Raw genomic sequence first — 23,731 nt, 5'->3', positions numbered from 1 at the left:
AGTGGAATGGTGACTCCTCTGCAGCTACTAAATTACTCCATAACTAAGCTAAAACTTGAGTGAGTGAAGTTGATGAGTGATGAGCGATCTGGAATTCTTGCAATCTCTCTGTATTTGTAGAGCGTATGTTGGTCTCAAATCCCTAGGTTAAGCCCATTTTTCCTTTGACATTTCTGCCTCTTCTAGAAGGGTCTTTGCTCTTTCTCTCTCTCCTGTGACTCATCATTGCAGAGGCATGATACCACTGGATCAGTTCAGCAACTTCAGTGGATCAACTCGACACTTCTTCATGTTGTTTTCACTCGTTTCTTGAGTTGATCCGGCTGACCCTGCACTCTCTATTTCTTCGTTTTTCGACTTCTGCACACTCAAATTTACCACTCTTTTTGCACATTATTAGCCATGTTAGTACAATAAACCCAATAAAACCATGCATGTATCGAGCCCGATCACTGAGGTTCACATAGTTCATGTTGAGAGCCTCCAATCTCGAAAGCCGCCAGAGCCACTGGATATTGTCGACATGGATTACGTTCGGAGAGGTCGCAGGCGCGACATACTCCATCTCCAGATAGCCCGTGAGATGTATGTTGTGGTAGTGGTTCAGGTGATCTCCCCATACCATGTTTGGAAACCCGGCCACGTCCAAACTGCGCAGATGTGTGAGGTTTCCGATGGTATAGGGGATGTTTCCGTCATTCCGTGGAAACCGGCGAAGGAGAGGTTCAAGTGCTCGAGATTGGTGAGTGAGGCGATGAAGGAAGGGATTGTTTGATGGAAGGTGTTGAGACTCAAGTCGAGATGAGTCAAGTGTTGGAGATTGGCAAGAGATGGATTTATTTGGCCTCTTAAGCCGAAACCGGAGATGCGGAGGCGATGAGCATGGCCGGTTGAGTTGTTGCAGGTCACGCCCTTCCATTTGCAGCAATTGACGTCGACATTCCATGAAGAGAGATGATGGTAGGGATCGATTACAGAGTTCTTCAAGCTTAGAAGGGAGTGTTGTTCAATGAGTGGGCAGAATATGGCGTTGCTTAATCTTAGAGAGATCAGAAATAACAAAACAGCCACACTTTGATTTGAGGCAATCATCGTTTGTTGGGAGTTGAGAATACCAAGAATTGTGACTCAGTTTCTAAGTAATAAGTAGTACTCCTACTTCAGCGCTGTAAATCATTTCTTTTTAAGAAAAAAAATATATATATACATAATTACTAAATTTGTTTTATTTTATTATCTTTTTATTTATTTTATTTTATTTTATAATAAATGTGAGTGTAATGATTAGTTGAATATGAGGCCCACTTACTAAATGAAAACAAAATATTTCATCAATCTCATTTAATGTTCATTTTTCTTTTTTAGTTTGTCTCATTCAAGATGCTCATTTTTTATATTTGGAATCCCTCTCTTTTCTCTCCTTATGAAAATATTTAACTATTTTTTCTCTCTACTTACTTCACATAACAGCTCCTTCTAAAATCTCGTGCCACTAAAAAATATGGACATCCTGAGTGGGGTGGAGGGAGTAAATACTTATACTAACGTCCAAAACAATCTCTTCGTCTCTGAAAATTTGTCACTTATTTTCATTTTGGTTCGTCTATAAAAATTTGTCACCCTTCATTTTTACTATTTTTGGTAGTGGATCTCATATTTCATATTTATTTTCACTCACATTTTATTATAAAACTAATATATAAAAATAGAACTCATATTCTACTAACTTTTTTAACCCATTGTTTATTAAATTTTTTAAAACTTGTGTCAGATCAAACAACGATAAATTATTAGAAACCAGATAAAACTAAAATGGGTCAGATTTTGATGGAGAATGAGTATATCCTCCGAGTAATCATGACTCTTAATACGCGTTTATGTCAAATTTTGAAATTTTCAAGTCAATATTCTAGGATATATAGAGTCCCACTTAATTTGATGTCATAAATATGAAAACGATAGTACATGGTTGATATGAAATTGTGAGAACCCCGCTTTTTTTAAACAATATAACTAAAACAGTACTCTTTAATAATTTTATTTCTCTATTTTAGTTGCTCCCTATCGAAATTAATACTCTCATTTGTCTCTTGACTATTTTTCAGCACGTGTTTAAAAAAATGATAATAAATAATTAAGGTGGAGAAAAAGTAAAATAAGTAAAAGAATAATGTAGATACGACTTTTTTCTATATTATTCTCTCTCTTAGTTTACTTTCTCTTCACTTTAACTATTTATTATCATCTTCAATGATCAAAAAGAATTCAATCACTTGAGCTGGGACGGAGGGAATATACTTTTATATTTAAATGTTTCTTATAAAATAAATTTCATTTTCTAACAATAATATTATAGCTATGTTTTTCTATTTTATTGTTTAACAATTTTATATTTAAATTCATATCATTCGTATTAAAATAATTAAAACTATTAACAGTGAATGAAAGATGTAGTACTCCTTCCTTCCGTTCCATAATAAGAGTCACATTTTATCATTTTAGTCCATTTCACAATAAGAATCACATTTTACTTATACCATAAATGGTAAGTCGGTCTCACATTCCACTAACTTACTCCACTCACATAAGATTATAAAACCAATATATAAAAATGGACCACATATTCCACTAACTTTTTTAACCCACTATTCTTATATTTCTTAAAACCCGTGCTCACACCAAATATGACTTTTATTATAGGGTGGGGGGAGTATTTGATTTCTCTCTCTAAATATATGAACTCTCAAGGGTTATCCTAAAAAAAATGAAGTATGAGAAAATGTTGGAGCACTGCAGAAAAATTGTAGATTCAATAAATTATACTCCCTTCGTCTGCGAATAAAGAGTTCCGGTTTTCCATTTTAGTCCCTCTGTGAATAGGAGTCCCTTCTTAGAAAATAGAAACGTCTTGCTTAGGCCGGGACGGAGGGAGTATTGTTTAAGAAAAAATTACTCCCCCCGTCCCTTAAAATTTGGCACCATTTGCCCAGGCATGAGTTTTAAGAAATATAACAGAAAGTGGGTTGAAAAATTCATTGGCATGTGGGTCCTATTTTTATATACTAGTTTTAAAATAAAATGTAAGTTAGAATGACTTAGTGGAATGTGGAGTCTACTACCAAAAATAGTAAGAGTGAAAGATGACATATTTTTAGGGACGGACGAAAAAGGAAATAAGTGACAAATTTTCAGGGACGGGGGGAGTATTTATCAAGACTCGTCTTTCAGTAGATAGTATAAAGACATGCCTTGTTGTTAGATCCGCTCAGTGCTATACCACACTGATATACTTGGATTTTACATGGTTTTAGAGGGTGGTTATGTATGAATTTGATCATATTTTGTCTATTATTGGACATGTTTATATATACTTCTCTATTATATTGGTATGTTGACCATTTTGTTAAGAATGTGTAGAAAAAGGTACAAAATATGTGGATGTGCAGCAGCCTTGCTTTTAGACAATATTTACTGGAGATTTTGAAGTCCAATCAGCCCATAATGCATATCAATCTCTTCGTCTTCGAAAGAGCTTCGCGTGGGTATCTTGCACACCTCAATCGGAGTTCGGTAGAAGAAGTTATGGCCGTTACAAGAACACTGCGCTATCCAGAAATGTATACCCGGCCGGGTGAATTATTACACTATAAATTCACCCGGCCGGGTACTGTAATTCTGCGGGAAATGGCCAGAAAGGGGTCGAAAATGACCACCCGGCCGGGTGAATTTTGCTCTTTATAATTCCACCCGGCCGGGTATGCTATTTTGGCGTATTCTTTTGGCAAAAACGCGATTTTTTATGGAAGATTAAAGGAAAAACGCCTAGGGTTCACAGGGATTCAACATCTACCGCCTCCAACACTCACACACACCCCCAAGAACACCTTTGAGAGATAGAATTGAAGATTGAAGACTTCCAATCGGAAGATTGAAGTTGCAATTCCATAGATTCATTCTCACAGGAGTATCTTAATCTTTTCTCCATGTATTTCATTGAATCTTGTGTTTTAAACATGGTTTTTGTGAAGAACATGGGTAGCTAAACACCTTTTTGTAGAATTCTTGGTGAAGATGCACTAATTTCATAGTTTTTATCCAATTAATTTTGTTTTTGCCTTGCTCTTGTAGTTATTTGATTATTCTTGGGTTTATTCCTTTCAATTGCTTGATCACCATTTGATTGTGTAGGATTAATTAGATTAATCGGGAGATGAAATAATTAATCTGGAAATAAGAATAATTTACACCTTAATGCAATAAAACTCGGGAGAGTTGAGGTTTTGAGTGAGGTCTTTGACCTAATCGAGCTTTTGGGAGTTAGGGGTTTTAGGATTAGAAGGGGACTTCAATCCTAGCACCTAATCTACAGGTTTCTCACCACGGGAGGGGATTTAATCTATAATTGTGGTCGACTTAGTAATTCTAGAGACACCAAAAGGTAAGACAATTTGATTGGATAAGAGCTTGGAGTTGTACATCGGATCATTGAGTTCTACAATTTTCTCCATATATCTTTTCACTCTGTGTTTACTTGTTTTTATTTATCTGTTCGTTCATTATATGCTTTCCGTAGTGTTAGAACAAAACCAAACCTTTCCCGATTCTCTAGATAGTAGTCAATATTTGTTCGTGGTAGTTAAATTGATACAAATTAGTCTCTGTGGGATACGATACTCTTGCTTGCTAATTGCTACACTAGCCCCGTACACTTGCGGGTATCACTTGTGTTAAAACAAGTCGAGTCAAGTTTTTGGCACCGTTGCCGGGGAAAATTTTGTGCGTTAGAGCTTAATATCGTGATAATAATTGAGATTACTAGTCTAGATTTTATTTGCTTTATTTTTATTTTTATTTTTGAGTTCTCTAATCTTGGTGTTTCTTTTCTCAGTTTGTATGCGCACTCGTTCTCAAGGTCTACCTTTAGAACCCATTGATCTCGAGATCGAAGCATCCAATAGGAGGAGGAATGCTCAGAGGAGGTTGAACCAGAGGATCCGCGTATCTTCACCGGGTCATAGGCGTCCACCCTCCCCCGTTCAGAGAACTCCAGTACCTACTCTTTCTCCACCTTCGTCACCTATACAGTACGAGCTTAATTCTCCAATCTTAATGGAGAACGGGGAGGAGAACAACAATGAGAACCACAACAATGAAAACAACAACGAGGATCCTGTTATTCATCAACTCCGTGAGCAGATGGCCAACATGCAGAGGCAGTTAGATGAGCGGAACGCGAGACCACCAGTTCAGCCCGTGCAGAATCTGTATACAAATAGACAAGTTGCTAATCCACCAATCAATAATGTCGGGATTGCGGCCAACAGCTTTGAGTTAAAGCCGGGATTGATAAACAGGGCAGAAGCACATGCATTTGGTGGAACAGGTTCGGAAGATGCCAACAAACACTTGACCAAGTTCATACAAATCAGCAACACGGTGAAGGCTAATGGGGTCTCCGACAATCAGATTCGCCTCAGATTGTTCCCTTTTTCTTTGAAGGATGATGCTAGGGAGTGGTACGATAGCATGGATCCCAACTCGGTCGAAACTTGGGATGCAATGGTTGAGCTCTTCTTGGACAAATACTACCCACCGAGCGAGGCACTCAAGCGCCAAGCTGAAGTCATCTCTTATGCAATGCATCCTCATGAGAATATTCACGAGGCATGGAAGAGATTCAAATACCTGATGAAGAGATGTCCCAACCACGGGTTAAGCCCGGGGCAACAGATCGTAACTTTCCACAGGGGAGCCACTCCGGAGGCAATACGCTAGTTGAATATGAGTGCAGGGGGATCACTCCTTAAGTTGGGAGAAGACGATGCATTAGAGGTGATTGAGAGGGTGGCCTCCAACGATGATGGGTGGAAGAATGAGAGAAGCAAATCCTACAGGGTGGCATCTGCATCTGATTATGATAGGATGGACATGATGACCAAGCAGCTGGACTTCTTAACTAGCAAGCTTGGTTTTATGGGAACAGAGCCATCCGGGCTCAAAAGTCGACAAGGGGTTGAAGATGTGAACTACATTCACCAAGGTGGCAATAATGGAAACTTCAACAACTACCACCCCAACCAAGGGGGTGGTAATTACAAGGTGCATCCCAACTTGTCTTACGGGAATGCCAACAACGCTCTGCAGCCATGAAAAGGAGAGAACTACACGTGTTAGTGTTAACCCGCTGTGTGCACAGAAAGAATATAACAGGTTTCCTTGGTCCAGCAAATCCACTAGATCATGCGGTCTAGGAACTCGTTGGTCGTCGGAAAATCCTGGTCGTCGAACACACAGAGCACTCTTTCAAAAAAAACCCTCAACCACTTTACTAAACCTAGTATAGGGAAGTAGGGATCGATCCCACAGAGATGGATGCGTAATAATCATGTTCAAGGATTTGGACTTGTTTTTAGGGTTGGCTGTTGCCACGCATTTTTCGGGTTGAGGAGAATAAACTTAACTTGGGAATTCAAACTGATACGCTAACAGCTAGACCTAGGCGAAACAGCAAAGCATGCACAAAAATTAAATCGAACAATCACTGGATGTAAGAAACTACTCTAATTACCTAGATCTGGGTAACAAACTGACTGTGGGGACCATAACTGAAAAAGCAGAGTACGGACGAAAAGCTGGAAAAACAACTAACTCGGGTACTAACTAACAGCGACATCATCTTCTTCAACCAAATTGCGTAAAAACTTAGAAGAAAAACAGCAAGAGCGAAATCGGAACAGAGCAAACTGAATTTAAATCATTTTGATGAAGAACAATAAGAAAAACTAACAGATCTAAGGATGCTAGACGAGGTAAAACAGAAAGCAAGCGGAAAACTCAAAATCCATGCACAACTCGCCCTCCCCTGTTCAGATCCAACCTCGGACACTAAATCCACTCCGGATCCAAGCGTCCGACACAAACTCCAGCCAAAAGAAACATTTCATAACTTCAGATTTTAACAACAACCACCAATCAATCAACAAACCACAGATCTATCACCAAATTCCTAGATCAAGCACCATAGCAGCAAAAACAGAGATCGACATATAACTTGTTAAAATAAACTCTCAACAGCGGGATCTACGTAAATCAACTTGAAAAATCACAGATAAAAGCAAACTAACAGAAGTGAATAGATAATCAGTAACATCAACAACCGAATCGACTCCCAAAAGTGAAGTTCGACCGTAAAAGTGCAAAACAAACTGAAATTTAAAGAGATTGTATCTTCGCCCTCACGCGGACGGTGTTACGACTGAAATTCTGAAGAACAAACCCCCTCGGAACCGAAACTACCCCATATCTCTCATTCCCAAGTGTGTGTTGTGTGTGAGCTAAGAGTGAGCGAAAAAAAATGATAATTTGTGTGTTGCATGCTCTTCTATTTATAGGCGTTGGAGTGGGGCCCAGCGAGGTATAGATAGACTTTGTTGCCCTCAGCTACTGACTCCCTCCTTCAAGCCTTCTTTTTTTTTTTCACTTAGACTCTGCTCATTTCTACTTCATTCCGTCGCTAAACTGCTTCCTTCAGCATCTCCTTGATCTAGCGATTTTTGTCACACACCTGGCTTAGAAACCGTGTTAGACCCAGCAAAATGTAGCGCTTTTCACCATATAGCCGATGCATGAAATTAGCCTTATCAAGCCACCACCAGGATTCCAGGTGTCTAATGGCCAAGTCAAGGAGCCGAAGAAGGAAGAGCTTGGAGAGGTGTTGATGGCTTTCATGAAGCAAGCGGGAGATTGCATGACACAATCTAATCAGAGGCTGGACAAGGTAGAAGCAAATGTGGAAAGTTTGAACATACACATGAAGAGCATCGATACTCAACTCAGTCAGATTTACCAAGTTGTGGGAACTCTATCCAACCCGGGGCAATTTCCTGGCAATACAAGCACCGATCCCGTCAAACACAAAGAGTGCAAAGCCATCCGTGCGACCATTCAACCCAATGAAGTGGAAAAAGAGGTTGGTGAAGAGACTGCAGAGGATAATGTTGTTGAGGAAGAGACGAAACAACCTGAACCACCTCGATTGGAGCCATATATTCCTAAGATACCGTTCCCTAGCCGAATCAAGAAGAAGGTTGTGGATGAGAAATTTGAAAAATTGTTGGACATCTTCAGGAAGGTGAATGTGAATATCCCACTAGTAGAGGCTCTGCAACAAATGCCTATGTATGCAAAGTTCCTAAAAGACGTGATCCCCAAGAAGAAAAAGTGGGTGGACTACGAAATAGTGAGCATGTCGGAGAATTGCAGTGCCATAATTCAGAAGAAATTGCCGGCAAAGCTTAAGGACCCTGGAAGCTTCAACATATCATGTGTCATTGGTGATGACAAACACACGAAGGCTCTGTTTGATTTGGGGGCGAGCATCAACTTGATGCCCCTATCCTTCTTTAGGAAGATGAAAATCGGCACTCTCAAGCCGACAAGAATCACGCTCCAAATGGCCGATAGATTCGTCACCTATCCTGAAGGGATCATAGAAGATGTGTTAGTGCGGGTAAATGACTTTATATTTCCCGTTGATTTTGTCGTGCTTGACATGGAAGAAGATAGGAATGTGCCGCTTATCCTTGGTCGACCATTCTTAGCTACGTGGAAAGCATTGATTGATGTTTCAAGGGGAGAGCTTACCCTTCGCATGGGCACCAAACACCATATATTGTCCATCTACAAGGCCATGGGGAGTCCTAAGGTGGAAGAGCTTTCTATGAAGAAAGAGTGCAAAGTTGTGAACGTTGTACAGGTTCAAAAGGGTCAAAGGGTAAAGCCCAAGATCGAGAATATTTCCTTACCACAGTGTCTCTTTGGCCCATGTGGTGGATCAACTCATTGCAAAGGAAGACAGAGAGAGCCCAAGAAGACGAAGGAAGAAGAATCAGGAATATCGATCACAACGAAGTTAGAGCTCAAATCAAATGATAACTTGGTGAAGAAGACTTGGTGGAAGAATAGGTTGGCAAGAATGTATCAGCTTGAACACGAAGAAGAAGCCAACATCCCCATTAATGGGAAAGTGAAATGATGAGCTTATTGAAGACGTCGAGCCAACGACGATAACCAAAGGCACTATATGGGAGGTAACCCCTAGTAGGTAACTTTTAGATTATTTTTGCTTTAGTTTGCCTATCATATAAGTCTCCCTTCTCCACCAACTTTTCAAACTTATTCTTTGCATAGCCTTGAATAAGTTTGGGGGGGTGATATGGAGGATAGTGAGCCTTATGAGGTATTTTACTGCTTTATTTTTGTTTTTATTTTTATTTTTATTTTTATTTTTTTCGTTGTTTAGAACTGACCGTGTTACCTTAAAGTGGACGACGCCCACAACCGATAGTCAACGGCGGTTTAGTCGATTTTTTACCGAATTAAGCATTGAAATTAGAATTTTTTAATTATTTCAAAAATAATACTCCCTCCGTCCCTAATAAATCGTCACCACTTGACACGGCACAGATTTTAAGAAATGTAATAGAAAGTAAGTTGAAAAAGTTGGTGTCGTGGGTCCTACTTTTATATATTAGTTTTATAATAAAATGTGAGTGTGAATGGGTTAGTGGAATGTAGGGACCACTACCAAGAATGGTAAAAGTGAAAGGTGTCAAATTTTTAAGATGGACGAAAATGGAAATGGGTGATAAATTTTCAAAAATGGAGGGAGTAATAATTAATAACTACTCCCTCCGTCCCACAAAAGATGTCACACTTTCCTTTTTAATTTGTCCCAAAAAAGATGTCACATTTCCCTTTTTGGAAAAATTTCTCTATCACATGAATATAAAAATTATATTTTCTCTCTCCATTTAACACACAAAACAAAACCTCCTAAAATCTCGTGTTGTCCCACAAGTGTGACATCTTTTGTGGGACAGAGGGAGTACTACTCCCGCCGTCCCATTGAAGATAGGTCACTTTTCTTTTTGGTCTATCCCAACCAAGATGACTCATTACTAAAAATAGAAACACCTTTCTCCCTACTCTATTCTCTTTCTCTCACTTTACTTCTCCACTCCATATACAAAATAAAGTTGCATAAATTCTCGTGCCGCCCAAGGAAGGGGTCATCTTCCTTGGGACGGAGGGGGTACTTTCCTCAATTTTCAATTTCTCAGCAACAAAAAAAAAACAAAAATGTATTCATCTCTTCTCCTTCTTTGTTTCCTACTCATCCTCCCCCACCGGTGCCTTCCCTGCGCTGTTCCATTTCCGAGGACCTACCGCTTCGCCTCCAACCAACCCAAAAACTTATTGAAGTCAACTTCCTCTCCCCAACAACTCCCTGACCCCGCTTACAGTTTACCCTTCTTCAACCCGATTTAGAGCTCAAAGATTGAGCAAGATCGGAGCAGCAATCGCGGAAAATTGGATTCAGATTGGTCCGTTTTTCAGAGGATGATTATACGAAGCATCAATTAGTAAAATAAAGCCTGTTTTAATTATTTTTTAAATATTTATAAAAATATAATTTAAATGCTTAATTTGGTCAAAGTTGGCTAAATAATTGTTGACCGTTAGTTTTACACGGTGCCGTCCAAAATGGACTAATTCCGGTCCATTTTCAAATGTGTGGGGCAGAATAAGTCAAACTCTCGTTCCTTCAACATGGCGTTCAAACGGTTTGACCGGTAACTGATACGCTTGGAGTTTGCACTGTTTTAAGGCCATTATTTTGTATGTTTTGAGTGTCAAAGTTGCGTTACATGTCCATGAATTGCATATTTTATCTATTTTGGAAATTTGACGTGTTTTGTGATAAATGTGCAAATTAGAGCCTAAAAAGATAGCTAAAAGTCGAAGTTGGAAATCTGGAGCTTTCACGATGTCCAGCGGTCCGCTACAACACAACCAGCGATCGCTGGCCGCAAACGACTGCTGAGCAGATAGTAGTCCGCTCCGGAAAAGTTGTGCTGCAAAGAAGAACACGCCCAACAACCGCTGGGGTGTGCGCATCGACCGCTCCAGAAGTTACAGTAGCTACGGGATAATTTCCAGCGACCGCTGATCAAGAGGTAGAAGCTACGGAACATCCCACAGTGACCGCTGGTCAAGGTGCAACAGCCCGCTGAGAAAACGCGGCTCACAGATTTGACCTACTTTCTCCCAAAGATTTACCATACTGTGTTGAATATTTGCCATATTTATGGTACACGAATTTGAGGCTATAAATATCCCCTCAAACCTCACCAACAAGGATCGTCTTTTTGCTGAATAATTCCAGAGCATAATATTTAAGAGTTCGTCTTTGATCATCAAAGTTCAAGGGTTTTGAAGATGGAATCAAGAGAAGATCAAGACTACAAGGATTCTAACTTTGGGTTTTATTTGCTTTAGTTTTTATTTGACATGCCACAAATTTTAATTTTGACAGAATACTTTACTCTAGAAATTGTCAACTCACAAAAATGATAGTAAGACTAAAGAACTAAATTGGCCTATTCTTGTTGCAGTTTCTGACTATTAATTAAACATTAAAATTAAGTTGGTTACTAGCATTTGATTTTGAACTATGTTTGCATTTCGTAACATCAATTCTATTATTTACTTAAATTATGCATCAAAATCTCAGATCATAGAATATTTGTCTAGACATGTTCAGGTCCATCACTGCCATGATCAGAGATGCAACATGAATGACCTCGGTAGTGATGGGTTTGATAGCTCAGATGGCGCAACATGCGAGCCTAAGCCCTCGGGCGGCTTTTAGCAAGACGACACGCTTAAACACATAGCCGGCAAAGCAGTGGTGGCATCCACTCATCCCGGACTATACAAGTTGTTCTATCGTGCTAACAACACTGCCATCATTTCGCCTCTCCTGGTGATCCTTCTCATCACCATCAGTGCGCCGAAGACATCATTTATCTACACGGTGGCCATATTGCTTGCAACAATTGTGGCATTAGGAGCTGTTTCACTAGGTTATGGAACTAGAATGATCATCACAAATTCTGTCCAAATACAACCTGTTCGTCAAGTTATTTCTACTGTAGGTGCTGGTTCGCGGGCGTCTTACTGTTAGCAATTGCCATGGATATTTAAGGAATCCGTACACCAAGTGGAAGGAACAGAATGTGCAGCGTGAAGATTGTTCATTCACTATCGAGTCTTTCGCATTTTATCGGCTTCAACTTTAATTCTAAGAAGACCATGTTTAAGAAAGACTTAGGAAGACAGGCGCTGCCACGTCATGCTCGGCTTCAACTTTTTTTGAGGATTTAAGGAGGTCATATTACTTGCACTTTTCATTTTAGGCCGTAAATTTGGGATTGATTTTTTAGTGTAATTAAATTAGAATTTGAAGTGTAACGAGACATCACTTAATAAACGAGCTCTTAACTTAATCTAATATATTAATTAAATACATTAATTCTAACTTCAACTAGAAATAGTGTAAGTAGTTTGTGACGAGCCGAAATAGAACATTGCAAGTAACATTGGACGGAGGAAGTATCAAATTGTTTGAAACTATCAAGTTTTGATAGACCGTGAGAAAATATGTATATCTCACAAACCACTAGGAGTTTTTGAGTGAATCTTTTTGCATTGAATTCTAGACTCACTGAGGCATTTATAAATGTTAAGTTCAGTCTCTAAAGCCTTCTGGATGAATTCGGAACGTTAAGTTTAAGTCGGTGCATTGCAGTGGGCTGTTTCGGGGATAAGATAATTTTCGTAAAAATGGTGAGCAAGCAGAGGAAGATGAAACGATTAGCTAACCCTTAGAAGCAATTCAATGGGATCAGATACGTTGTCTGCCCCGTTGGAGAGGCCTAGTGCGATAGCATCCCAGACGAGCAATGTCAGCAATGGCACCAGGCTGCCTAGAACGACTGAAGCACGGTAGCGTGCAAGATCCCCTTCGAGATAAGCACATAGAACTGTAAATAAACAAGGACAGAGTTTATTCAGAAATCATCATCATCTTTATTTTGTTATTTTATTAGATATAATATTCGTCGGAGTAGAATTTGATTACATAATGATTTGATTTGTTTAGATTTGGATTGAAATATAAACTCTTTGATATATTCATCTATATATGGATGGACAATCAGGAGGGAGAGTTATCAAAAGGGATCAATTAGTTTGTTCCAGCAAGTGAGGGTTAGGAAATCGTTCCTTTCTTGGTTCGTTTCTTTATCAATTTAAGTTTCTATATTTATTTCTAGAATTTGTACTTCAATACGGCATCCATATTATTGACTGCATTGCTTCCACCTTCCACTTCGTATTACCCGGTGCTGGAGATTCCAGACGCAATGAGAAACCCTAGCACTAGCACCTCAAATAGGATTCTTCGTTTCCATTTACACTTTTGTTCGTTTGCTCTATTTTGGCCGAGAGGCAAGTAAAACCCTATCAGAGCCCATAAGCTCTTGAATAATACTCTTGTGCACCATTTAAATAATCATTTTGTCATTTTGAATTGTCCATAACTTAGAAAATCATTATTTATTTTTTTTCATTTTTGGTATATGGATCTCACATTCCATTAACTTTTTACATTCACAATCTATTATAAAACTTATACTATAAAAAAAACAGTCATACATTCCACTTACTTTCTTTCTTTACATTTTTCATAAAGTCAAACAATTTCTTAAAAGTCGGCCGGAGTCAAAATGATTCTTTCAATGTCAATGGTGGATGATGAGAGTATATTTGTTTATTTATTTCTGTCTAGTTTAATAAATCAAACCAAAACCTCTGTGTCTCTAAATAGTATATGACGCTTAGTATATGGTAGTCAGTTGCAATCTTATTCCTAGTGTTCGATATCCCGGTACTGACCTTTAGCTGTACTAGATCTACCCTGTATGCTTGCAGGTATTTTTAGTGCTAATAAATAGTGCATCAAAGACCATGTTTAAGAAAGACTTAGGAAGACCAGCGCTGCTACGTCATTTTAGAGATTAAAAGGCTCAATTAGTTTCTTTGTTGCACGTTCCCTAAAAGTATTATCATCTTATTTAAGTAGTTATAAGCGTTTGTGACATTTACCAGACAATTAGTACTAATAGATTATTTATCTCTCTTTATCTTTTTGTCTGATAAAATGTCACAAACGCTTCCAACTACGTACTTAAGTAAGAAGATAATACTTCTGCGTTTGGGAATGTGCAACATAGAAACTAATTGAGACTTTTAATCTAAAGCAGGACATGGTAGAATTGGTCTTCCTTAGTCTTTCTTAAACATGGTCTTCTTAGAATTAATGTTGAAGCCGACAGAAAACGTGAAAGACTCGATCAGTGAATGAACGATCTTCACGCTGCACATTTTGTATCTTCCACTTGGTGTACGAATTCTTTAAAATATCCATGGCAATTGCTAACAGTAAGACGCCCGCGAACCCAGCACCTACAGTAGCAATAACTTGACGAACAGGTTGTATTTGGACTGGATTTGTGATGATCACTGCAGTTCCATAACCTAGTGAAACAGCTCCTAACGCCACAATCAAGCAATATGGCCACCGTGTAGATAAATGATGTCTTCGGCGCACTGATGGTGATGAGAAGGATCACGAGACGAAATGATGGCAGTGTTGTTAGCACGTTAGAACATCTTGTATAGTCCGGGATGAGTGGATGCCACCATTGCTTTGCCGGCTTTGTGTTTAAGCGTGTCGTCTTGCTAAAAGCCGCCCGGGGGCTGAGGCTCGCCTATTGCGCCATCTGAGCTATCAAATCCATCACTACCGAGGTCATTCCTGTTGCATCTCTGATCATGGTAGTGATGGGCCTGAATGCACCGTGTCTAGACAAATATTCTATGATATGATATTTTGATGCAATCATTCAAATAAATAATAGGGTTAATGTTACGAAATACTACAAACATACGATGATAGTGCAAAATCAAATGCTAGTAATGGCTAATAGTCGGAAACTATAACAAGTCTAGTATATGCCGATTTAGTTCTTTTAGTCTTTACCATAAATTTCTGGAGTCAAGTCATCTGCCAAAATTAAAATGAGTAAAGGCCAAAATTGGTCCTAAACATACGACCATTTACGATTTTTGGTCCTGAACATTATGTTTTTAATTTTTGCATCTCAAACATTTCAACTCGGATCACAATCGGTCCAAAACTAACGGTTCCGTTAAATTGTAACGGTCAACGTCTTTAAACGCGATTTTGACCAAATTAAGCATTTTAATTATATTTTTTTATTATTCTAAAAATAAAAAATAATATTATTAAAATAAAATAAAATACTAAAGCATATGAATCCTAAATAATGGAGTATTTCAACTAACGGAAGCAACTGTCGCCGCCTCGCCCTCTCCGACCACCATCTCGCGGCAGGTTTCTCCGACGGCGCCGTCCGCCTCTTCCACATCCCCAACCACCTCCACCTTTCCACATCCCCAGCCGACATCCACATGATTGCCTTCAACGACGTCTCTTCCGCCTCCATTTGATTCACATCAGACTCCAAGATCTTAGCCTTCTCATCACCTATAATACAAGTGTTCATAATTCACAACTTTCATTCCAACTTTTCTTCCATCTTTTCTCTCTTCTTTTACTCTGACATCTTCTACTCCACCAGATGGAAAACCCTATGGTCTACACAAGAGAGGATTGAAGGCGGTCTTTATCTTACCGAGTAGAATATTCATCCACTGCGGTATTTGTATTTTAAAAAAAATTATGAAGCCATGGATGGCTAATTTTTTGGATTACTTCTAACTTGTAGAGGAATTGTTTTGAACATGATGAACTTCCTGTTTCTTGCTGTTTATTTCTTATCTTTGGTGTCTGTATGATGTAGCACACAACTTTTGAATACGGTAGTGGTCTTAAAGGGTGTCTCCACCGTCGCCCTTCTCGTTCGCCCGTCGGCGACGGGCGACCGGACGTCCGCCGTAGTGAGCGGGACATCCGCCCACGCCCGTCCCGAGTGCCCCTGCTATGGGCTCGCCCCTCGCGTCGACGTCCGACCGGACGTCCGCCACTGTGGCGAAGGTCGGACGTCCGACATTTTTAATTTTTTTTTTAAAAAAAAAAAAAAAACTCTATAAATAGGGCTCCCCCAACTTCATTTCATTCACACCACTTGTGTTGACAAGTTTCTCTCTCTAAATCTACAAATTTCATTTCTACTACAATGGAGTACAATAGAAACTCCCCCACCACGAGCGGAGGAAACACACCCTCGATTCCCATCGGATCGGAGGGAAATTTTGCGGGGATGAATCCCCAAATGGCGGGGATGGGCGGTATGCCGGCGATGACTCCCCAAATGTTCTACACTATGTACACTTGGATGAGTCAGATGGGTCAGATGATGCCAGGGGCAGCGGGTATGCCGGCAAATATGTCGGGGATGGGTGGGACGATGCCAGGGGCAGCGGGGATGGGCGGTATGCCGCCAAATATGGCGGGGGTGGGAGGGATGATGCCCGGGGCAGTGGGGATGGGCGGTACGCCGCCAAATATGTCGGTGGGTGGGTCGATGGAGAGGCGGAGCCCGAGGACGCCTAGGGAATCTGTGTATCGGCCATATATAGATTTGTTGGCCGATGATTCCCCTAGTACTGTTCCGGAGACTCAGTACGCCGGCATCGAGACTTTCTCTTTTGAGGATCTGGGGCTATCGCCGATCCGTGAGACTCCCGATGAGGCGGAGCCTGCTGCAAGGGGCAGGAGCAAAGGCAAGGGCAAGGCCAGAGGCGGGGGTAGGGGCAAGGGCAAGGGCAAAGTCCCGAGCTCTTCATCGCACACGGGGGCAGAGGAGGAGGAGGGTGAGGATGAGACTGAGAGGAGGACGATCTGGTCCGTGTGGGAAAATGCCGCGCTTGCGAAGGCATGGATCGGTGTTGTAGAGGATCCCTATGTCGGGGCGAACCAGTATGTTGACCGAATGTGGCATCGCATTAGTGCCGCCTACCGCAACGTCAAACCGCCTGGGGCGAAGCCTCGCATACCCGAGCAATGCCGGAAACAGTGGCTTCGGTTGAGGCCTAAGCTCAGTCGTTTTGCCGCCCTCTACCAAAACAACATGCGCATGGTAACCAGCGGCATGTCTGAGGATGATGTGAAGAGACAAACCTTGGCCCAGTACCCCAACCGAGACTTGAACATCAGAGAGTTTGACCAGTGGGAGGCCTTTCTCGTGGTCAAGGATTCGCAAAAGTTTGCGCTTGGTGTCGAATCAGGCTGGAAGCGGACGAAGATCAACTCTTCCGGTGAGTACAGCAGCAGTGCTGGTTCGCACGAGCTCCCCGAAGCCGAGGAAGAGGCCCCGCTACCACGAACAGACTCTCGCCGTCGTCGGCGCCCGATGGGGCAACAGGCTGCGCAGCGGATGGCGAGGGGAAGCGGCAGCGGCAGCGGGTCCTACGAGGTCGAATCGGAGGCCCCAGGAGGCCCAGAGGACGACGTCCTCGCCCGCGCGCAGCAAACGAAGACCCTGATGCAGAGCACTATGAAGTGGTATAACGCGCAGGATCCAGTCTTGAAAAGGCTGTGCAAGGAGGTGGTCGACCAATGTCGGCGCGATTTAAGGATGCCACCCATTGATGATTATGGCGTCGAGATCGGGGGCGGGGACGTCGGAGGCGGCAGCGGCACGGGCGACGGGGACGAGGACGAGGAGGAGGAGTGAGAGCCGAGGGTATTATGTAATTTTATTTTTAAACTATGTTTTTTTTTTTTAAATTATGTAATTTTTTTTAATTATGTAATTTTTTTTTAATGTAATTTTCGTATTTCCCGTTCGTATTCGTGTCGAATTTTAATTCCGTGAATTTTAATTTTAATTGTGAATTAATTTAATTGTGGGAAGGGCTAGTGGGAAGGGCTAGTGCAGTGGGAAGGGCTAGTGATGTGGCAGTGGAATGGGAAGGGCTAGTGCTGACGTGGCATGCAGTTTTTGTGGGAAGGGCTAGTGGAGGGGCGAGTGGGAGGGGCGCCACCGGAGACACCCTTAAATTAACTAAATTGTAGGAATGGGTCTAGTGAAATAGGTTGAAACAATTTTGAATCAAGTTACAAGTAACTCTTGTCCCTTTTGTGTTATGTTTTTCTTACATTGGAGGTGATAAATTTTGTAACACATAGAATACCCCCAACAACTTTTTTGAGAGAGACGTAATATTAGGGGCCAAAGGCGACGTCCGTAGTGCTCGTGACAAATAAGTCGGACTTGTGTCTGAAAAGGCGACTGAGAAAGAACAGAATTGAAGGTCACTCTAGCTGGGTTTCATGAGGCTACCGAGAGGTACATCATAGTCCAGAATCGAAGAGGGCATCAGGAAGAGTGCAGGCACCCGGAATGTACGTCTCTGAATCCGAACACCAAAAAAACAGTCAAAATCAAAGTCAAATTCTGCAGAGAATGTCAACGATATCCCAAACAAACACGATGAATTATCAACCATTGAAGGTTAGTATAGTTTTCTTTAATTATTATCAACGACTTCAAAACATACTAGTTTTGAAGATTTCGTTAATCAAAATATTTTTGGCAAGAAAACGTGTTGGGTTGAAAAGGCTTTTTATCTAATTGCATCGTTAAAAGAAACCGATACATTTTTTACAAAACCAAGAACAAGCCTTAATTAAAAGTGTAAATCAAACATAAATCATCCAAGAAAGACAATTTAGTCAAAAATATTCACTATATAGATGATGGACACGAGCAAAGTCCAATCTTTTTTTCCTTTTTGCTAATTTCTTTACATAAAAACAATGGTTATGTAACAAATGGAGTAGCACAAGACAACTTCACATTTCAATTACCACGGCCAACCGAATCAAGACCTTGAGTTCTGCTCCGAACAATTCGATGAAACACTTCTCTAACTTGGCATTCCAATGGATCAAGCTCCATCTTCAAACCCTCACAAACATTCCTCACTTGCTCAACCCTCTGCCTCACCTCTCTCTCCCTCTCATCACACAACGGGAACTCAGCGGAATCCACCAATTCATTCAAATGCCGGGAGCATTTCTCAATCTCCTCAATCTCCCTCAGCAAACCGCACACATTCCTCCTATCCCTCCTCTTCGACTCCTCCACGATCCTATCGTGCAGCGACAGGATCGACCCGGCCCACAGGAACTGCTTCGGCACATTGAAGTGGGCCTGCAGGCCCCGATCCTGGCAGGGGATCGCGGCCACCAGCGCCCACATTACGAACAGGAGCACGTAATTCATCGTGAACACGGCTAGGGTAAGCCCGTTTGCCTCGTTCGGCCGTGGTGGGAGGAGATTGTTCCCGATTGCCTGCAGCTGTTTCGCGGCTGACCATGATCGGGAGACGCTCCAGGAGAGGGACCTGAAATGGCCTATGCTCTTCTGTTGGCGGCCAAAGGAGCGGTTTCTCTGCGCGAATGTGGTGTTGGATTGCTTGTCGTCGAGCATTCCGATGGCTAAATCGATTAGGGCTTTTTTGGCGCGGCGGAATTGGCCTTCGCCGATGCTCCTCTGCTTGTCCAATGCGCAGAGCACGATTTCTAGCTGCTTCTTCCACTGCCTGATCTGCTCGATTCCGTCGCGGATGGCGTTGCAGACGTCGAGGGCTTTGACGCTCCGCTCGAAGTAGTCGGCGACGTGGCGGTCGATCGGCGGCCGGCTGAGGCTGGCCGCGTTATTGAACACGATCGCCTTGAACTCCTCCTGGCAGCACAGGAACGCGTCGAGGAGGCTGCGCAGCCACGGGATTGAGAGGAGGCTGCCGGAGTCCGCCGCCGCTAGGTCGTGGAACCGGTCGGCCACGTGACGCTGGAAGACCTCCGCCTCCGTCTCGGAAACGCCGTGCTCCGTTGAGTGGACCTGGTCGCGGCGGCGGCTTAGGATCGAGAAGATGGAGCCGGAATTGGAGCTCTGAGACGATGGCGACGCGTCGTGAAATTCGGTAATCGGCATTTGCGATCTCTCTCAGCTCGCATGAAATCGGCAAATTGGGGATAATCAAACCCTAAAACCCAGAAATTGAATCCTCGATTTTGGAAATGAGAAACCTAATTCCGATCACGAATTCCACACAGAATGGAAAATCTTCTTCGCAGATTACCCAATTCCAATTTGGAGAGGAAGAGGGAGTGGAGTGAAGGCGATGGAGGATGAGAGAGAAAGTGAGGATGTTTGAAACCCTAGAGAGAAATGACATGGTTTTATTGGGGGAATTTGTACCGCGTAATAATTTTTGTTGGGAAAGGTAGTCTTCTTCACAGTGTAACAGTGACTTTAAATTCAAGTAATTACACTAATCTGTTTAGTGTGAACTGTTAATAATGTAATTAATGTTTAAGAAAAAAGTGGAATATTAGGGCCGAAAATGGGAAAAGGCAACTATTTTCGAAGGAGGCCAAAATGGATGGCATATGACTCTGGAAAACGCGAATTGGACACGTCTTTCGTGAATATTATTTGCATTTTAAGTCCCTACAAAATAAAAACTTTGGATTTATGATATCCTTAATTTATCGGAATATAATTACTATGCTGGTAAAATCTATTTATTTGCATTTTCCTCAATACTATGAATTTATGCTAATTGCTCCGACGATTTACGGAAAAACTTCGCCAAAATGCAAATGGTTTTAGCGATAAATAATTCAAAGATAACATTAATGATATTTTAAGATATAAAAACCAGCTTATAATATACTCCCCCTGTCATAATTTTGATTTCTTTTTAACGTTGTTGTTCGGAGAAATAAATAGTTAAAATAGAGATAAAGTAAAATAAAAGAGAGCTTCATATACATTATTCTATCTCTTACTTTAGAGCGTTTCCGGTGGCGCCCCTCCCACTATGACTTCTACTAGGACTTCTCACAAAAACTTTTTGTCACGTCATCACTAGGACTTCCCATTTCACTAGAACTTCCCGCAATAAAATTAAATTCACAATTAAAATTTAAATTTACGGAATTAAAATTCGACACAAATACGAACGGGGAAATGCAAATATTTCATTAAAAAAAAGAACATACATCATAAAAGAAAAAAAAATTATATAGTAGATAAATAAAAAAGCAACCACATCAATGTCCACCCCTCCGCGTCCAAACCTCTTCGATGATATCCTCCTGAAGTCGAATATGGGCATCTCTTTGCCGCATGTCGGCAAATGCGCGCAACCACTCAACCTCTCCATGAGGTACCCCCATGTTCACATTCGCGCTGGCCACGCCGTGGCTTGGACCGGCACCCGTATCATCTTCGTTGGTCCACTGAGTCAGTTCGTCCCCTTCACTTTCGACAATCATGTTGTGCAAAATGATACATGCGTACATGATGTCGCCGATGTTGGGAATATACCACTGCCGTGCCGGACCCTTCACCATCCCCCATCGACTCTGGAGCACACCAAATGCGCGCTCAACATCCTTGCGCGCTCCCTCCTGACGGCTCGCAAAGTATGACTTCTTTGGTCCGATCGCATGCCTGATCGTCTTCACAAAGACGAGCCAGTTTGGGTATATCCCATCCGCCAAATAGTATCTCATATTGTGCTAGTTGCCGTTGGCGACGAAACTGGTGGCGGGACCAACGCCATTGCACTGATCGTTGAATAGGTGCGACGACTGGAGGACGTTGAGGTCGTTGTTCGACCCGGCGACTCCAAAATAAGCATGTCATATCCACAGCCGGTAGTCAGCTACAGCTTCAAGGATCATCGTGGGATGCTTGGCTTTGAAGTCGGAAGTGTGTATCCCCTTCCAGGCGACGGGGCAGTTCCTCCACTCCCAATGCATACAACCTATGCTACCCAACAGCCCAGGGAACCCGTGCACCGACCGGTGCATATTTATCAGCCGTTGGCAGTCTTTGGGGCTCGGACGCCGAAGATACTGATCCCCGAATATCGATCTAACGCCCACGCAAAATTTCAGCAGACACTCGACGGTTGAAGACTCGCCAATGTGGAGGTACTCGTCGAACATGTCGGCCGGGCCTCCGTACGCCAGTTGCCTGATTGCGGCAGTGCACTTCTGTAAGGGTGTGTGTCCGGGTTTGCCAGCCGCATCCTCCCTGATCCTGAAAAACTCGTATCTTCTCTCTAAAGCACCCACGATATGCATAAACAGCGGACGATGCATCCTAAAACGTCGTCGGAATAAGACATCCCCAAAACGCGGCTGCGGAGCAAAGTAGTCCTCATACAACCGAATATGTGCAGCAATGTGGTCCCGGGGTACATGACGTCGGCGATGGATCGGCCAAGGTACCGCCGCCGCTGCCTGCTGCCGCCGTTGCTGCCTCTGCTGGAGCAATCGATCAATCGCCTCTTCCACAGCGAGATCCAATTCACTATCACTATCACTATCACTATCACTATCACTAACGCCTCTGCCACTACCACCCGCACGACTACTCGCCATTCTAGATATACTTGAAAATAGAGTTTAGAGACAAAAACTTGTCCACACAAGTGGTGTGAATGAAATGAAGTTCAACGAGCCCTATTTATAGAGTTTTTTTTTTTTTTTTTTTAAATTTAAAACTCCGGAACGTCCGACCGTCGCCACAGTGGCGGACGTCCAGCCCGCCCGTGGGGGGACGTCTGAGCCCATCCGACAGGCATATGGGACGGGCGTGTCCGCCCTTCGTCGCCACTACGGCGGACATCCGGTCGGACGTCGGCGACGTCCTACCGCAACGTCCGCCATTGGAGACGCTCTTACTTCTATTCTATTTTAATTATTTATCATCATTTTTATTGATTTTGACGTTTCCTTTTCAATTTAATAATACTCCCTCCATCCCAGAGAAGGAACTTTTTCCAAAAGAGGAAATGTGACATCTTTTGTGGGACAAACTAAAAAGGAAAGTGTGACATCTTTTGTAGGACGAAGGGAGTACAAAGTAGTTTCGAATTTATATGGAATCTCATCCACAAACCAAGATTTAGCTATACATTTTATTTGGCATTAATTTTGATCATTCTCTATTACTGTTTTGTGATTAAATAATCTAATGGATTATGGAGTACTACACTAAAGTTGTGGCATGTATATTGTCATATTAATTTTGGTATAATTGTCACATTGATTTTGAAAAAGATTCAACAAATTATATAAGTAACATGTTTAAACAGTTTTACATTTTATTAATGACTATAAAGTCCTATGGTAATACTTCATCTTTTAATACTACAATTTAGAAAACTGTAGATATAATCAATTGTTTAAAAAACATGTTATTGAATGTATAAATATATGTTATAAATTTTTTTATAAAATATGTTATTGAATTTTGAAAACCGTAGATGCATTATCTTCCCACAAAAATTAGTCATTCATTCATTCTTTGTTAATCCAAAATTTTAATTCAATATTTTAATTGGAATGGTATAAAAACAATTGTTTAAATAAGCCTATTGAGTGTTTATGAAGCTGATATGTATAGAGTATTCTACATGATTTATTTTATACTCCATGACTTTTTAGTCCATGTTATCTATCTCTCAAAAATTATTATTGAAATATAATAGGAAAAAAAAAATCAGTCAGCTTCTTTTGTTACTGTGGCCAGTGTATCATAACTTTAGGCTCAGTTGTTTTAGTGCATCTGAATGTACATTAAATTTGTGCTAATTAAATCATAATTAATAACTAATAATAGTAATAAATAATTATAATAGAAAATGAACGGAGTCTAATTAAAATAACTGCATTGTACATCCGAATACTTGTTTTTTTAACTATATTTTACTTTAAACTTTGAATATATATTCACTAGGGAAGTGATTAATT

At 41.4% G+C, this 23,731-nt stretch overlaps 2 protein-coding genes across 2 annotated transcripts; one reads left to right on the top strand and one right to left on the bottom strand.

The window, feature by feature from the left end:
• The first annotated feature begins 7,621 nt into the window (after positions 1–7,621).
• Positions 7,622–9,034, top strand: LOC125220386. Its single transcript, XM_048122555.1, has one exon. The coding sequence runs from the start codon at positions 7,622–7,624 to the stop codon at positions 9,032–9,034; it is 1,413 nt and encodes a 470-aa protein (XP_047978512.1).
• A 9,589-nt stretch (positions 9,035–18,623) lies between these two features.
• On the bottom strand, positions 18,624–20,134 carry LOC125224016 (protein ROH1-like). Its single transcript, XM_048127355.1, has one exon. It carries the CDS (start codon positions 19,890–19,892, stop codon positions 18,756–18,758), a length of 1,137 nt encoding a protein of 378 aa, XP_047983312.1. The 5' UTR covers positions 19,893–20,134; the 3' UTR covers positions 18,624–18,755.
• Positions 20,135–23,731: the final 3,597 nt, after the last annotated feature.

The sequence above is a fragment of the Salvia hispanica genome, chromosome 4 (assembly GCF_023119035.1).
Source record: "Salvia hispanica cultivar TCC Black 2014 chromosome 4, UniMelb_Shisp_WGS_1.0, whole genome shotgun sequence".
NCBI classification, from domain to species: domain Eukaryota; kingdom Viridiplantae; phylum Streptophyta; class Magnoliopsida; order Lamiales; family Lamiaceae; genus Salvia; species Salvia hispanica.
This window is presented reverse-complemented; position numbering and strand designations above follow the sequence as displayed.

What these genes read in the sequence shown, in the direction of transcription:
- LOC125220386 (XM_048122555.1), top strand. Translation starts at nt 7,622, where the DNA reads ATGCATGAAATTAGCCTTATCAAGCCACCACCAGGATTCCAGGTGTCT.
- LOC125224016 (XM_048127355.1), bottom strand. Translation starts at nt 19,892, where the DNA reads ATGCCGATTACCGAATTTCACGACGCGTCGCCATCGTCTCAGAGCTCC.